At 35.9% G+C, this 19074-nt stretch overlaps 1 protein-coding gene across 3 annotated transcripts in view; it reads right to left on the bottom strand.

Annotated features, from left to right (window-relative positions):
* The window catches only part of LOC149789498 (uncharacterized), a 59074-nt gene that overhangs the window by 29627 nt on the left and 10373 nt on the right, over nucleotides 1–19074 (bottom strand). For all 3 annotated transcript variants that reach the window (XM_089971522.1, XM_089971524.1, XM_089971523.1), the window contains exons 2-4: nucleotides 16429–16541; nucleotides 6354–6559; nucleotides 1233–1361 (exon numbers count right to left, since the gene is read on the bottom strand). In XM_089971522.1, coding sequence (XP_089827648.1) covers nucleotides 1233–1361; nucleotides 6354–6559; nucleotides 16429–16461 — 368 coding nt within the window. In that variant the 5' untranslated portion in view covers nucleotides 16462–16541. The remainder of the gene's footprint in view (nucleotides 1–1232; nucleotides 1362–6353; nucleotides 6560–16428; nucleotides 16542–19074) is intronic.

Here is a 19074-nt window from a genome sequence, read left to right on the forward strand (position 1 = left end):
TTTTGTCTTTTAGAAAAGCCGGATTCAGAAGGTAGCAGGCTAATATTCCTAAAATAATGTGACTGAGGAACATATTCAAAGGAAAAATCTGAACACTGCTTTAACAAAGTCAATTAGGTTAATCTGCATATGTATAAAAACTGTTGTTATACTTAGTGCAACAACCCAATTCATTTGAGTTACCATAGATACAATCATACTGATACATGTTAAAGAACAAAAATTACCGCACTGCATTGAATGAGAATACATAAGCCACCATTATTACAGATTACTGGCAAGTTTGTGATCAGTGTAATATTTCTTTGAAGTTGGATTTCATTCCAATATGTAAAATGCAAGACACAAGTATTTCAGTAGCTGAAATAGTGTACATGTGTGGTTCATGTTTAAGGTAAAATGTTGAAATGTAGCTGTGATTTAGGAAAAGTCAAGTCCTGCAAAATTAAATTTCAGAACTCCAGGCTGGAGTTTGACTTTGTGAAAAACAGCAGGAAGGGGGAGCATTTTTGTTTTGCTGCACATATATCAAAATTAGTCATTACGAGGTACACAACATCCATCAAAGTAGCAATGCCACTCCATCACAGCAAATACTGATGCCAAAAGATCATTTTCCATGCCCAAAACTTGAAACATTTTCAGGAAAGTTTGAATAACATTAACATTCAGTCTCAGAAGGATGCAAAAATGAACAAAACATCTGTATTTACCTTCATACCTTCATCCTCAACCCACTTACTTAATAACAACAGCAAAAAAATGCATCTAGGTAAGAAAATATTCCACTGTCCAATAGACTCTGAAGGCAGAAACTTTGTATTGTTTTTAATTAATGTCTGTGTGTTTGCGTTTATGGGGGTCTGGACATGTGTACGGTAATGGTACTTGACAATGCTAAATCTATCAGTTATTTTTGTGTTGTAAGTATATTAAATGCTTCAAAGAAAACACGTTATTTTCTTTTTCTAAAATTTGAATATCCAATAAATTTTATATGAAAAATTAATCTGACATTGTTTTTATAGTTCACATGCACTGCCCACCCCCCTCCTCTGGACCTCAAAACACACATTCTGAATCTTCAACTTCCAACACTGTTTAGAAATATGGCAGGTATACAGCTAGTATACATGGCAGAAATCATATCCCTATGGGTGAGAATTTATTACATTCATTGACATGCAACTCAATTTTCTCAAATCTATCAATAATAAAGAAAAATACTTTACTTCTTGTGACTGGTTGCGAAATGACTCTGACATTTCTTGGCACCATTGTCCCACAGCTTTGTAACCAGAAAGATGTTTTTCCGAGGAATATCTGATTTCCTGATGGCATGACCACAGTCCTCTTCATTTCTATAAAAAAAGAAAATACGAGGAGTAACTGTCAGTTTGTAGCCATATATGTATGATGGGCACAGAAAAATGGTATTTGGTAAAGATGGTACAAACTTTATCACATTTGACAGATCAACAGTATGCCAACAGAAAAATAGTATTTGATAAAGATGGTACAAACTTTATCACATTTGACAGATCAACAGTACACCAACAGAAAAATAGTATTTGATAAAGATGGTACAAACTTTATCACATTTGTCAGATCAACAGTATACCAACAGAAAAATAGTATTTGATAAAGATGGTACAAACTTTATCACATTTGACAGATCAACAGTATCCCAACAGAAAAATAGTATTCGATAGAGATAGTATACACTTTATCACATTTTACAGATCAACAATATTCCAAAAGAAAAATGGTATTCGATAAAGATGGTACAAACTTTATCACATTTGACAGATCAACAGTATACCAATAGAAAAATAGTATTCGATAGAGATAGTATACACTTTATCACATTTTACAGATCAACAATATTCCAAAAGAAAAATGGTATTCAATAAAGATGGTACAAACTTTATCACATTTGACAGATCAACAGTATACCAACAGAAAAATAGTATTCGATAGAGATAGTACACACTTGATCACATTTGACAGATCAACAATATTCCAAAAGAAAAATGGTATTCGATAAAGATGGTACTAACTTTACCACATTTGACAGATCAACAGTATGCCAAAAGAAAAACGGTATTCAATAAAGATGGTACAAACTGTACTGCAATTGACATATCAACAGTATGCCAAAAGAACAATGGCATTCGATAGAGATGGTACACACTGTATCACATTTGATAGATCAAGAGCATGCCAACAGAAAAATGGCATTTGACAGAGATGGTAAACACCATATCACATTTGACTGATCAACAGAATGACAACATTGCCAAGCTGCATCAAACCAAGCATCATCATATGTCACGGAGTCTTTATAAATGACTTAGTCAAATGTAGCACATGGTCAGTTTTCCAGGCTGGACAAAATTCTCATGTCATTCAATCATAGCTATGAACATCTACTACACTCTTTTTCTTGGATTTACTTTCATAGCTGTAAAATTTAATAATTTTAAACACTACATCTAACAAAGTATGTTCAGGATGGCCCATCTTCATATGACAGGTGTCAATCTGATTCAGCATTGGTTATCTGCTTCATCACCTTGGCTTTACATTTCTAAAAACAAAGCAGACCATGAATACATTTTTGCCCCCAAGTGATCCCATAACTACTAACAATTATTCTGTCAAGTATCAAAGAGAATCCACACTTCAAAGTGTCAGCATCAAAGAGAAGCCCCACCTTACATTGTCAGCATCAAAGAGAATCTCCACTATTTACTGTCAGCATCAAAGAGGATCCCCACTTTATACTGTCAACTTTAAAGAGAATCCCCACTTTATATATTGTCAGCATCAAAGAGACTCCCTACTTTATACTGTCAGCATCAAAGAGAATCCCCACTTTATATTGTCAGCATCAAAGAAAATCCCCACTTTATATTGCCAGTATCAAAGTGAATCTCCGTTTTACATTGTCAGTATCACAATAACAATACTGTTGTGGCTTTGCTTCAAATAAGAGTGCTGACACTGAAAAGAACATTCAAGTAAAATATAAATCAAGCAACCAAAGCACCTATCCAAGTTTTGTTCATCAGTTACCCATAGCAACAACAAACAATAAAATAAGTTTGTTATCATAAATTGCCACCGATTTACTTAACAAATAACAAGATTTTGGTAAAGAGTTATATCACTATAACTGACCTTCAATATACACAACAAGCATCATCCATCATGAACAATCATGAAAGACTAAATGACCAGGATGAAAATTTTAATCACAAAATGCCAGTAAGTTTCAACAGGAAAAATGGTTGGACCAGTTATTGTAGTAGAGATATAACAAAACATTCCATGATCACAAGCAGAAGAACAATTTTGTCAGTTTGTGTGTTCTTCAAAACTCTGCCTTTGTAAACCAAGCAATATGTAATAAACATGTATATTCTTCCAAATCTGATCATGCAGCATAAATCAACACTCTAGACACAGTCTTATGTTTGACAATATCATGTTTGGCATAAATCAACACTCTAGATACAGTCTTATGTTTGACAGTATCATGTTTGGCATAAAGCAACACTCTAGATACAGTCTTATGTTTGACAGTATCATGTACGGCATAAAGCAACACTCTAGATACAGTCTTGTGTTTGACTGTATCATGTGTGGCATAAAGCAACACTCTAGATACAGTCTTATGTTTGACAGTATCATGTATGGCATAAAGCAACACTCTAGATACAGTACTATGCTTGACAGTATCATGTATGGCATAAAGCAACACTCTAGATACATATGGCATAAAGCAACACTCTTGATACAGTTCTATGTCTGACAGTATCACATATGGTAACTGTTGCTAAGCTAATTCCAAATGCCTATTTAATTGCAATGGATAATCTTCAGATCAACAAGTACCAGTGCCTGGATGATCTCAGGCTCCTTGATTTTTTTTTTTTTTTTTTTTCTCAGGCTCCTTGATGAATTTGTAAATTTATTTACTGGAAATGCTTTGATATCACTAGAGAAATGGTATAAAGTCTTTCTGTGGTGTTACTTATCAATCTTCTAAAACCAGATGATAAGACCCAACAAGGAAAGTTCTTGCTGCTGCTTCAAAGAGACCATTGCTCTATGGTAGAGAAGAAACCCCAGATTCCAATAAGAGACAGTTTCTTCATTTTCAAGTGCTAAGTGTTATATATTCAAGTGATAACAAGAATTTCAAACTGGCCAATGTGGAAGCCATATTAGAGGTAAGACTGGCACCAGTTTCTATGATGACCAAGCACACATTATTATAAGTGTTTTGTTATCCCCCCCCATAGATATGATCACCCATTCAGAAGGGATATCAATAACAAGATCTTCAAGATGGCTATCATGGCATGATATCAACTAGATATCATAAGAAATCATTTGGTGAAATCCATGTGTTGATGTGGCTATTAATTTGGTGAAATCCATGTGTTGATGTGGCTATCCATTTGGTGAAATCCATGTGTTGATGTGGCTATCCATTTGGTGAAATCCATGTGTTGATGTGTCTATCCATTTGGTGGAATCCATATGTTGATGTGGCTATCGATTCAGGAGTAGCAATGACAAGATATTCAAGATGGCCACCACGGTGGCTATACTGGGTGTTAGATTGGCATCATTTTCATTGAGGACCAAGATTATGCAATAGTTAGTCTTTAGTTGCTTACCCCATGTTGATATGTCTTTATGTTCAGAAGTAGCAATAACAAGATCATGACCACCGTGGCAGCCACATCAGATAACTATTTCCATTTAGAGCCAACCAGACATCGTTACATGTCAGATCAGCATACTATTTATTTAGAATCCACTAGACATCATAATTAGTTCTCATCCAAAAACTGTATGCTAATATAACCATTCAATTCCAGAAGAGTAGTGATAAGAATTTCAAAACAGTTACAGTAGCAGCTATATTGGGTGTCCAAGTGGTACCATTTTCATTTTTGACCAACTGAACCATGGGCTGAAATTGTGTGTAAAGTTTCATGGCAAAAATCCAAGTAGTTTAGGAGGAGTGATAACAAACCTGTGCTATTGGATGTCCAAATGGCACCATTTTTATTAAGGCCCAACAAGATATCATATGACACCATTTTTATCAAGGCCCAACAAGATATCATATGACAGCATTTTTATCAAGGCCCAACAAGATATCATATGACACCATTTTATCAAGGCCCAACAGGATATCATATGACACCATTTTTATCAAGGCCCAACAAGATATCATATCACACTATTTTTATCAAGGCCCAACAAGATATCATATGACACCATTTTTATCAAGGCCCAACAAGATATCATATGACACCATTTTTATCAAGGCCCAACAAGATATCATACAAAGTCTTGAAGCTAAAGCCATGTGTTAATAAGAGCAGGGCATATTTTAGGCTGTGCCCTTATGTCAATGACCTTGTTTCCATCTTTAGCACATGAATGTTCCCTCCATGACACATAAAACAGATCATCAAAGATCATTCTGAACAGAGTGCATCCCAAGTTTACTGAAACAATTGCAAAGAAATATAAGATGATCAATTTCATCGGCTGACAGAAATGTTGTACTGATTTTGATTAGCTTGTTTGTCAATCGAGAGGACATGATCAATGATTATTGATGAAATCTTCACCAAAAACACTTTTCCAGCATATTGAATCAGTCACTGTAGTGTCAGTCAAAAGTACAATTGGCTTCCTTATCAACTAAAAAAATCTGTACAGTGGGCATGGTTATTATATCAGACTGGAAAATTATAGAAATATGTACTGTAGTCTGACTTCACAATGACATGTGTGCAAGTCTGCATGAAGAAGAAAGAGAGACAATGATGAGTGCACATCAAAAGACAATACCCAACCATATTATAAATTTTGAAGCCTTGATTTTAAAAAGTTAATAAGGAGTTTTATGACATTACACACACACACACATGTTCAGACAGACAGCCTAACACAACTCTCACCTTTTCTTCACAAAGTGTGGGGGTAACAAACTGCACAATGGATTTCATTGATAAATCCTCACATTCCAAATTATATAACTAAAAACATATCTTTTCAGCAACCCACTTCAATGTAAAAAATGTGTCAGGCAACTAACTGTCTTTTGTTTTGTAACTTATATATGAATTTTATACTTTTCAGTAAAAAACTAAGAACATGATACAAGGAATATAGAAGCTGTGTGAATATTGATTTTGTCTAATAAAGGACTTTAGCTAGGTGGGTACTGCTCTTGTTTAATAAAGACCTTTAGCCAAGACAAACAGGACTTGATACAACCTGTTAACTCTAATGAGGTAAAATTAAAAAAAAGAACAAACTGATAAAACTCGGCCGTATCTATCAGGCGGTATTTATGGTTCAACGCATGTGTGACTGCTCTCTCTGCCTCTCCCCCATCACGGGCTTCATAAACTCCAAGTCCAAACATCGGTATATCCACTCCGTCATTCAGCCGAACTTGGCTCTCAATGCTGGTTGCTATGGTAACCATGGTGCGGATTTGTTTATATATAGGTGATTGGATCTGTAATAAAATTCAAACACTATAATTAACCATTACAACAGCTTAACACACATGATGCGCCATAGATTTGCATCTTCCCACATGAGGTAGAATAGACTACATTGTCCCACACATTAAGTGCCAACAGATCAGGTTTGATGCCATTTATTGAATATTTTATTTCATGCTAATTGTATTGACACTAATCTGGATGTGCATTAAAGTAAGGTTAGACTGGGTTCATGTTCTATTCAGTAGGGCAACTTTGCACATGTACATTGGGTAACTTGTATATTCTGATCTTACTATTTCAAAGCAAGCTCTCGTCATTAGAAACTGAATAAATGTGCATTATTTTCAGTGAATTTCTTCACTTTTCATTCATGACATGGTGTTCTATAAACAGTGAATAAATCTATATCATTATCATTGAATTTCTATCCTTTTCTTTCCATTCATGACATGGTATTCTATAAACAGTGAATAAATCTATATCATTATCATTGAATTTCTATCCTTTTCTTTCCATTCATGACATGGTATTCTATAAACAGTGAATAAATCTATATCATTATCATTGAATTTCTATCCTTTTCTTTCCATTCATGACATGGTATTCTATAAACAGTGAATAAATCTATATCATTATCATTGAATTTCTATCCTTTTCTTTCCATTCATGACATGGTGTTCTATAAACAGTGAATAAATCTATATCATTATCATTGAATTTCTATCCTTTTCTTTCCATTCATGACATGGTATTCTATAAACAGTGAATAAATCTATATCATTATCATTGAATTTCTATCCTTTTCTTTCCATTCATGACATGGTATTCTATAAACAGTGAATAAATCTATATCATTATCATTGAATTTCTATCCTTTTCTTTTCATTCATGACATGGTATTCTATAAACAGTGAATAAATCTATATCATTATCATTGAATTTCTATCCTTTTCTTTCCATTCATCACATGGTATCCAAACATTGTCTTTAGATAAAAACAGAACTGATACTGGAGAGTTTGTAAAGAGGTAGCTGCATATAACAACTAATATTAATGCCAAATTTACTTGTATATAAATTTGTATTTAACTATAAATGTCCACATGACATGGATGCCCCCAACCAATGTGATGCAATTAAAGGTCAAAGTTCAAACAGAACAAGAGTTTAATAAGTCCCATAAACTCCCCCCCCCCCCGAAAGTTACCAAGTAGTCCTATGTCTAACAGGGTCTACCTCTAAAAGATTCTGCCAGAAAACAGTGGAATTCAAACTTGACCTAGGTCTTCTTAATGTAACGACCTTTAAATGTTATTGAGTGGAACCAGAATTTGATGTCAACCTGTAATGACCTTCAAAAGTTATTGAGCAGAAGCAAAATGATGTGACAGAACATGACACAACATAAAGGGACAGATGGCAAACATTACATATGATATGGCAGTGCAATAACAAAACCACAAATAGCACAGACCCAGACTGTTGTTGTTGTTGTTGGGTTTAACGCCATTTTTCAGCACACGATAGGCTATGCATGGCGGCCAGTATTAATGTTGGAGGAAGAACCACCAACCCACGAGAAGCTACTGGCAAGCTTTCTCACATACCCACATTGGCCGAATCCTAGACTTGAACCCGCGCAGACAGAGGTGAGATGGCAGTGATCCGTAATGGAGAGCGCTTTAGACCACTCAGCTACTCGGGGCCCCCACAGACCCAGATAAATTGTGCCAGATAACTTGAATCTATGCTGTTCATTTACCATCATATAATGTGCCAGGTAATTTTAATCTATGCTGTTCATTTACCATCATATAATGTGCAAGATAACTTGAATCTATGCTGTTCATTTACCATCAGATACTGTGCCAGATAATTTGAAAATATGCTGTTCATTTACCATCATATAATGTGCCAGATAATTTTAATCTATGCTGTTTATTTACCATCATATAATGTGCCAGATAATTTGAAACTATGCTGTTCATTTACCATCATATAATGTGCCTGATAATTTTAATTTGTGCTTTCATTTACCATCATATAATGTGCCAGATAATTTTAATCTATTCTGTTCATTTACCATCAGATACTGTGCCAGATAACTTGAACCTACAATGTTCACCTGAAAACATAACAATAATGTAGAGTGAACATTGCAAAGACCCTGATGTGTCTGCTGAGTGCACATAAAAAAGGTCAAGAATCAGAACAGAATATCTCACTTCCATGAAACTGTATTAAAAACTTTGATTATGTTTCAACACAAAGGCTACAATGTTTACAGCTACAAATGGCTTAGTTTAGTTTATTTCCTGCAAATGTTCATATAATTCGTAACCATGTCATAGACACAACAATTACCAGTTCCAATTAAATTATATATTTCAACATCTTCGCTGAAGAGGACTGTTCAGTTTCTAATTTTGTGTTCATTTAGTATGAACTATCTGCTAATTTATTTTTAAAGTATTGATAACTTTGACATCAAATATGGAATAGCTCCAAAAGTCACACCTGGTCTTATAAGAACTGGTTGTACATGTACCACAAATTATGCAACATATCAAAGCAGTTTGATTTAGTGATAATGACAACAAAAGTTCCTTTAAAATATGTTATTTACCTTTGGAAAAAAATTGGTGAACATCATTTTGGTTTATAGAAGCACCATTACAGGACTGAAAGCCACTGCACATTTTCTAAGTCACTATAGCTTTTACAAATGCACCCTGCACAAGTCCATGTGCTACAACTGGTTGCATTGTAAGTTTTTTATCATTATGTGCATATATGTAGCAAAATAAAGCAATTCAGATATTATCAACAAACACATCTTACAAACTGAATTCTGTCTTATGTTAAGGAATGATACATGCAGCCAATGTAGCAATCACCAGCTAAGCAAGGTATGACATACATGTTGTAATGGCTTACATATATAAATAGATGTGAGCTGTAAACCTGATGTGCAGTTGGATCAATAAGGTTCAGGACAAATTTCAAATCAGTTTAATGAAATGATATAATTTCATTACTTTCTATAGCATATACAGATTTCAAAATTGAAATTCCAATGACCTCTTTTAGCTATACCCCATTGTCATTTATTTCAGATAGTAAACAAGATTTCCATGAATGGAATTTATGCTTAGTGTTCCTCGCTGCTCTGGACCTTCTGTCGAAATACGGGTAAGCGGTTCTTCCTTATTACCCCAAGTGCAAGTCATCAACAAGGCAGTTTGGCCAAGGAACTTACTACAGAAATGATGGAACTGATGCTCTACTGTCTGATAAGTCCTGTCCATTTCTTCTTTTGAAGTTGATTTCTTCTTTTGAAAAGTCCATTTCTTCTTTTGAAGACCATTTCTTGTTTTGAAAAGTCCATTTCTTCTTTAGAAGTCCTGCTGAGTGTTGAAACCATCTATGATATTCTCAATGATAATATTTTCAAATTAACTACTATAGCTACTATACTGAAAGTAAGATTGACGCCATTTTTGGGGATGAAATCCCAATGTCAATATGACCAGAAATTCTGGGTGAGTAGCAATAACATGGTTTTCAAGATGGATTACTTGGTGGCAATACTGGATGTCTCAGTTCAGCAACATTTTCATTCAGGACCAACTAGATACCATAAGAAGTCTTCTGGAGAAAACCCATCTTTGATAAAACTTTCAAATCAGGAGGAATAGGGACTGATGTTTTCTGAGTTCAGGAAAACCACTTATCCTCTCATCCTCACTGGGTATAAATTGGCTGGGCCAAGTAACATTTTGCTACTTACTTGTCTTCAGGCCAGGCACTGTGTGTAAATTGGCTGTGCCAAGTAACGTTTTGCTACTTACTTGTCTTCAGGCCAGGAATTGGGTGCAAATGGGCCACGTAACGTTTTGCTACTTACTTGTCTTCAGGCCAAGCACTGGGTGTAAACTGGCTAGGCCACGTAACGTTTTGCTACTTACTTGTCTTCAGGCCAGGCAGATGCAGATTTACACACACAGAATAAATCTGTATTTATTTTCTGTCATTAACAAGTATTGAAGTTCAACATTGCCAAGCACCCAGAGAATGACAATTTGACTGATTGCTTTTGTCTATTTTGTCTCCATGTAAGTCTAGAACATGCTGAAATTGATGAAAATTTTTTTACTTTTCATTATACAGGTACTTGATGATGAAAGCTAAAATGTCTGAAAATCATGTATTCTAACTTGAGAAGTTGTAGTTTCACACCTTGCCCTTGACTTCCTATTGGTATTTGCCTTTAGAGTTATACTTTGATATGGGGAAATTTACCATTTCAATGACCCATCACACATCTTTATAAGACAGACCTGTGAAAAGTCCGAAACATTGTCATGGCAAAGTGAAGACCCTAGCAAATATTTCTATCACTACGTAATTATTTTTCACAAGAAAAATGTTAGTAGCTTACATTTAAAATAAAATGTGTCAGTGTCTACACCAACTTTCACACAATGTACATCAGTCTAATCCATTCACAAAGTATATAATATTGAGACAACAGCTGATTGCATGAAATTTAATCTTGGTCATAATGTTGAAATCTAATAATTCAGTTTTCCAATCAATACATCTTCCCCTTGATATATGCCATTGAGTAGCTCTCTAGAGGTTTGATAAAATAGATTACTTAGGAAAAACTATGGTGGAAATTGCGGAGACTATCATGACTATTATGGGACTGTATCTGACTAAGTGAAAAAAGACAAAATTTTCACTTTCTGTTTGTCACAGACCTATATCATGTGTGTTAACTTATTAAAATGAAAAATTTCTCCATATTAAAATAACACTTACAATACTGAGAGATGCCATTGCAAATGCAGATGGAAATTTCCATAGTTACAAAACTGGTCTCTCATTCAATATTTATCTAAGAAGCCATTTATAAGAAGAGGTTTTAAACCCAGTCATCATTACAAACATAAATCAATATTTCCATAATGTTTACCCACTTCAGTATAAAACTTGTATTAGGTACCTTTGCCTTTTTATTAAAAGTAGATTGGGTAACTTGACTTTTTATTAAGCTTACACTGGGTACCTGTGCATTTTTATCAAGTTTACATTGGGTACCTGTGTCTTTTTATCAAGTTTACATTGGGTACAAGTACCTTTTTATTAAGTCTGCATTGGGTACCACTGGCTTTTTATCAAGCTTACACTGGCTACCTGTGCATTTTTATCAAGCTTACACTGAGTACCTGTGGCTATTTATCAAGCTTGCACTGGGTACTTGTGGCTTTTTATCAAGCTTGCATTGGGTACCACTGGCTTTTTATCAAGCTTGCATTGGGTACCTGTGTCTTTTTATCAAGTTTGCATTGGGTACCTGTGGCTTTTTATTAAGTCTGCATTGGGTACCACTGGCTATTTATCAAGCTTACACTGGGTACCTGTGCATTTTTATCAAGCTTACACTGAGTACCTGTGGCTTTTTATCAAGCTTGCATTGGGTACCTGTGGCTTTTTATCAAGCTTATATTGGGTACCTGTGTCTTTTTATCAAGTTTACATTGGGAACCAGTGCCTTTTTATTAAGTCTGCAATGGGTACCACTGGCTATTTATCAAGCTTGCATTAGGTACCACTGGCTTTTTATCAAGCTTACACTGGGTACCACTGGCTTTTTATCAAGCTTGCATTGGGTACCACTGGCATTTTATCAAGCTTACATTGGGTACCACTGGCTTTTTATCAAGCTTGCATTGGGTACCACTGGCTTTTTATCAAGCTTACACTGGGTACCTGTGCATTTGTATCAAGCTTACATTGGGTACCACTGGCTTTTTATCAAGCTTGCATTGGGTACCACTGGCTATTTATCAAGCTTACATTGGGTACCTGTGCATTTTTATCAAGCTTACACTGAGTACCTGTGGCTTTTTATCAAGCTTACATTGGGTACCTGTGGCTTTTTATCAAGCTTATATTGGGTACCTGTGTCTTTTTATCAAGTTTACATTGGGAACCAGTGCCTTTTTATTAAGTCTGCAATGGGTACCACTGGCTATTTATCAAGCTTGCATTGGGTACCACTGGCTTTTTATCAAGCTTACACTGGGTACCACTGGCTTTTTATCAAGCTTGCTCTGGGTACCACTGGCTTTTTATCAAGCTTGCACTGGGTACCACTGGCTTTTTATCAAGCTTACATTGGGTACCTGTGAATTTTTATCAAGCTTACACTGAGTACCTGTGGCTTTTTATCAAGCTTACATTGGGTACCTGTGAATTTTTATCAAGCTTGCACTGGGTACCACTGGCTTTTTATCAAGCTTACATTGGGTACCTGTGAATTTTTATCAAGCTTACACTGAGTACCTGTGGCTACTTATCAAGCTTGCACTGGGTACTTGTGGCTTTTTATCAAGCTTGCATTGGGTACCACTGGCTTTTTATCAAGCTTGCATTGGGTACCTGTGCATTTTTATCAAGCTTGCACTGGGTACCTGTGACCTTTTATCAAGTTCACATTAGGTACCTGTGCCTTTTTATAAAGTTTATATTGGGTACCATTGGCTTTTTATCAAGTCTGTACTGGTACCTATGGCCTTTTTATCAAGCTTGCACTGGGTACCTATGGCTTTTCATCAAGTTTGCACTGGTACCTGTGGCTTTTTTTATCAAGCTTGCACTGGGTACCTATGGCTTTTTATCAAGTTTGCACTGGGTACCTGTGGCATTTTACCAAGTTTGCACTGGGTACCTATGGCTTTTTATCAAGCTTGCATTGGGTACCTGTGGCTATTTATCAAGCTTGCACTGGGTACTTGTGGCTTTTTATCAAGCTTGCATTGGGTACCTTTGGCTTTTTATCAAGTTCACATTGGGTACCTGTGCATTTTTATCAAGTTTACATTGGGTACCAGTACCTTTTTATTAAGTCTGCATTGGGTACCACTGGCTATTTATCAAGCTTACACTGGGTACCTGTGCATTTTTATCAAGCTTACACTGAGTACCTGTGGCTTTTTATCAAGCTTGCATTGGGTACCTGTGGCTTTTTATCAAGCTTATATTGGGTACCTGTGTCTTTTTATCAAGTTTACATTGGGAACCAGTACCTTTTTATTAAGTCTGCAATGGGTACCACTAGCTATTTATCAAGCCTGCATTGGGTACCACTGGCTTTTTATCAAGCTTACACTGGGTACCACTGGCTTTTTATCAAGCTTGCTCTGGGTACCACTGACTTTTTATCAAGCTTGCACTGGGTACCACTGGCTTTTTATCAAGCTTACATTGGGTACCTGTGCATTTTTATCAAGCTTACACTGAGTACCTGTGGCTATTTATCAAGTCTGCACTGGGTACTTGTGGCTTTTTATCAAGCTTGCATTGGGTACCACTGGCTTTTTATCAAGCTTGCATTGGGTACCTGTGCATTTTTATCAAGCTTGCACTGGGTACCTGTGGCTTTTTATCAAGTTCACATTAGGTACCTGTCCCTTTTTATAAAGTTTATATTGGGTACCATTGGCTTTTAATCAAGTTTGCACTGGTACCTATGGCCTTTTTATCAAGCTTGCACTGGGTACCTATGGCTTTTCATCAAGTTTGCACTGGTACCTGTGGCTTTTTTTATCAAGCTTGCACTGGGTACCTATGGCTTTTTATCAAGTTTGCATTGGGTACCTGTGGCATTTTACCAAGTTTGCACTGGGTACCTATGGCTTTTTATCAAGCTTGCATTGGGTACCTGTGGCTATTTATCAAGCTTGCACTGGGTACTTGTGGCTTATTATCAAGCTTGCATTGGGTACCTTTGGCTTTTTATCAAGCTTGCATTGGGTACCTGTGCATTTTTATCAAGCTTGCACTGGGTACCTGTGGCTTTTTATCAAGTTCACATTGGGTACCTGTGCCTTTTTATAAAGTTTACATTGGGTACCATTGGCTTTTTATCAAGCTTGCATTGGGTACCTGTGGCCTTTTTATCAAGTTTGCACTGGGTACCACTGGCTTTTTATCAAGTTTGCATTGGGTACCTGTGGCATTTTATCAAGCTTGCACTGGGTACCTGTGGCCTTTTTATCAAGCTTGCACTGGGTACCTATGGCTTTTTATCAAGTTTGCACTGGGTACCTGTGGCCTTTTTATCAAGCTTGCACTGGGTACCTATGGCTTTCCATCAAGTTTGCAATGGTACCTGTGGCCTTTTTATCAAGCTTGCACTGGGTACCTATGTCTTTTTATCAAGTTTGCATTGGGTACCTGTGGCATTTTACCAAGTTTGCACTGGGTACCTATGGCTTTTTATCAAGCTTACACTGGGTACCTGTGGCTTTTTATCAAGCTTGCATCGGGTACCTGTGGCCTTTTTTTCAAGTCTGCACTGGGTACCTATGGCTTTTTATCAAGCTTGCATTGGGTACCTGTGGCCTTTTTATCAAGCTTGCAGTGGGTACCTATGCCTTTTTATCAAGCTTGCATTGGGTACCTATGGAATTTTATCAAGCTTGCATTGGGTACCTGTGGCCTTTTTATCAAGTTTGCTCTGGGTACCTATGCCTTTTTATCAAGTCTGCATTGGTACCTATGGCTTTTTATCAAATTTGCCTTGGGTACCTGGGGCTTTTTATCAAGTTTGTATTGGTTACCTATGGCTTTTTGTCATGCTTGCATTGGGTACCTGTGGCTTTTTATCAAGAGAGTCAGTAGTGTAGTGTACGTGTCTATAGCGTTGAGAAAAATGAGTACATGAATGTAATCAGTCATCCTTGGGACTTGTGCTTGTTTTCAACCATCTGAATACTGGCCAAAAAGATTTTCCAGTAATGGAAGACCCTTTTCCACTTTAACTACAGAACTGATATTCTGCAGCAAACACAAGAATTTCGACATGCTGATGTAGTAGCCATACTGGAAGTAAGATCAATTCCAATTTCATTTATGACCAACTAAACATCATGTGAAGTCTTTGGCCAAAACACTATGTCAGTACAATCATCCGTTTAGGACAAGTAGCAATAACAAGATTTTCAAAATGGCTCATTATAGAAGCCAAATTTGATTTAGAATTGGCACCATGTTAATTTAGGATCATCTAAACACCATATTCGTTTAGGACCAACTAAACACTGTGTTCATTTAGGACCAACTAAACACCATATTCATTCAGGACCAACTAAACACCATGTTCATTTAGGACCAACTAAACACCATGTTCATTCAGGACCAACTAAACACCGTGTTCATTTAGGACCAACTAAACACCATGTTCATTCAGGACCAACTAAACACCATGTTCATTTAGGACCAACTAAACACCATGTTCATTCAGGACTAACTAAACACCATGTTCATTTAGGACCAACTAAACACCATATTCATTTAGGACCAACTAAACACCATGTTAATTTAGGACCAACTAAACACCATGTTCATTCAGGACCAACTAAACACCATTAGAAGCTTTTTGGAGAAAAATACACAACCATCCATCCAAGAGAAGTAACTAAAACAAGATTTCAAAATGGCCAACATGTGGCAATATTTTATTTCAGATTGGAATTCTTTTAATTCAAGGGAACCTAGATTTCATCAAAAGATTTTTGGTGAAAAACCAATGTTGATATGATGTTCTGTTTAGAAGAAACAGTATTACCAAGATTTGCAAGATGGCTGCCATGGTGCCTCAGATTGATATCATTTTTATTTAGGACCAACTAGACATCATATTAAGGAGTCCTTGGTTATAATCCCATGTTGATGTGACCATTGACCATTCAGTCGGACAAAGCAGTGACAAAAATTCACACCTACCTGATTGGTCAACAACATTTGTATTAAATATTATGGAACAATTAATTGACATACTGATGTCTATGAAAAATTACCTTACCTTTTGTATAAGTCTCTGGAGAAAAAATACCATCTGATATTACAAGAACACTGTAAAGTCTGCAACTGGAAACTGTCTTCCTGTATCAGTCACTTAAGTCTTGTTATGGATTTCTATATTAGGAGAGAGGTGTGATAAAGATTAATTCTTTTGCCAAAATCATACAGATAAGCTACAAGGTCATAAAATGTCAACAATGAGTAAGGTACTTAACTAACATTTCTTTACTACCAGTATTGTAAATTTACAAGTGAAATAGATACTGTATAATGTACATGTAGTAAGATAGTAGAATGAAGGAGCTACTCATAAAATATATTTGTCTGCACATTTTTTCATGAAACAAAAAATTAGTTTAGCACCTATTCAAAGTATACGAACCTGCACAGATATGTATATCCCTTTACTTCAAGATAACATTCTGAATATGTGTCTTAAATACTAACAACATACATCAAGGCCCTTGGAAGTTTGAAAGAACACGGTGTTTCCATCTTTCCATTAGTAATATTGTAATATTGTAAAGGATTCAATCAATACTAATCAAACAAGCCCAATTCACATAATTCACCATTTTTCAAAAACATGTTCAAGAAAGGTTTTAAAAAATGGGGCCAAGGATGAAAATGAAACCTCACTGCTCATGTAAACCAACCTTACAATGAGCAGAAACTAATAGAATTGTTCAAGCAATTTAAGAGATGCATGGAGAAATTTAATTCTCAATATTTCCCTCTTTAAAATTTTTTAAACCCCTCCTCCAAAAAAGCCAGAGGAAAAAACCATACAAGAAACTTCACATCTACACCAAACTCATATCAATCAACTTTTTCACAAAATGTGAAAAACAATCCAAATCTTTATTGTTCATCTATTGGTACATATTTCATTCTAGCAAGTTTCTGTAAAATCCTCCAACCTGAGTTCCCCTGTGGGCTCAGGAATGTAGAATAGGCCCAATGTGCCCTTCCTATGTTGTAAGAGGTGAGTAAGGGAGAAAGAAGCTGTGCTGGCACAGTGGTTAGCAAACTGAATTTGCAGCTGAAAGAATGGGGATTCAAGTCCTTCCACTGGATCAGACTGGGGCGACTATTATGATGATATGTCCTTGGGCAAGGCACTTTACTCCCATTTCCTCTTGTATTGCTGTGCCTTAAAACAATAAACTACTCCAAACAGTGCATGAGGATAAGAGTTAAGAAACTAATTCCACAATATAACCCTTTCTGACAATTTTCTGAATGACATTTCCTAAAATTGGGCCAGAGGCAACAAAGAAAAATCATACTGTACCACCTCTATACCAATACCATATATAGCCTGCTGAGTTTCAATAAAATTATCCAGTGATGATAAACTAACTCCCAAAAGAAATTTCCCCAGAAATAAATTAGAGGAACAAATATGACTTTACTGTACATCTAAACCAGCCATACATGTAGCCAACAATACAGCTGACAAGTTTTCAAGAAATTTTGCAAAAGTGGATTGGAGGAAAAAGTAAAACCTTATTGCACATCTGTACCAATTACACATCTGTACCAATTACACATCTGCCTACAAAGTTTGATTTAAGTGTGATGAAAACATAAAATAACGGACAATGACTTTGGATCCCAAATGTGGTACATGACACACCATCTTATTGTAATGATAATGGATGATGACTTTGGATCCCCAATGTGGTACATGACACACCATCTAGTGTAATGATAATGGACAATGACTTTGGATGCCATATGTGGTACGTGACACACCATCTTAGTGTAATGATAATGGATGATGACTTTGGATCCCCAATGTGGTACATGACACACCATCTAGTGTAATGATAATGGACAATGACTTTGGATCCCAAATGTGGTACATGACACACCATCTAGTGTAATGATAATGGACGATGACTTTGGATCCCCAATGTGGTACATGACACACTATCTTAGTGTAATGATAATGGAAAATGACTCTGGATCCCCAATGTGGTACATGACACACCATCTAGTGTAATGTAACTATCATGCTTACAAAGTTTGATCATTGATCTCAAAATGGCTTTAAAGTTAAAGAGCAGATGGAAAATAGCAATGAAAAGCTGAAACTATTGAGTTTTAATCTCCACCTATCACATTTGCCATTATGTTGTATGTGACATACCTTCTTGTACAGTTTCATATGGCTTTACAGGTATGACGTACAAATAGTTTTCAGCCATTAATCTCATATGGCTTTACAGGTATGAAGTGGAAAGAGAACTTTTGTGAAAACTGAAATATTAGGCTGTAATCTTGACCTTGAATATAGGACATCCAATGTGGTATACAACACACCTTATAGTGATGATGTACAAGTACAGTAAAGTGTGAAAGGGTTTGTACACTGTAGTAATAGGGGTATATATCACCATCAAACACTTCACCATTCTAGCATTAATAGTGCCTAATAAATGAACATCAAACATAAATTTAACCCATCAATGAAGCATAAATTTAACCCATCAATGAAGCAAAAAATATGGGCCAGGATGACCTAGTACTGAAATGAAGGAGTAGGTGTATCCACTCATCAAATTACATGACAGGATTATAATATCATGCAGAGAAACCAATGTGATCATGAACTCTTTACATGACAGGATTATAATATCAT

The sequence above is a fragment of the Sinohyriopsis cumingii genome, chromosome 10, assembly GCF_028554795.1.
Source record: "Sinohyriopsis cumingii isolate HCF-2022 chromosome 10, ASM2855479v2, whole genome shotgun sequence".
Taxonomy (NCBI): Eukaryota; Metazoa; Mollusca; class Bivalvia; order Unionida; family Unionidae; genus Sinohyriopsis; species Sinohyriopsis cumingii.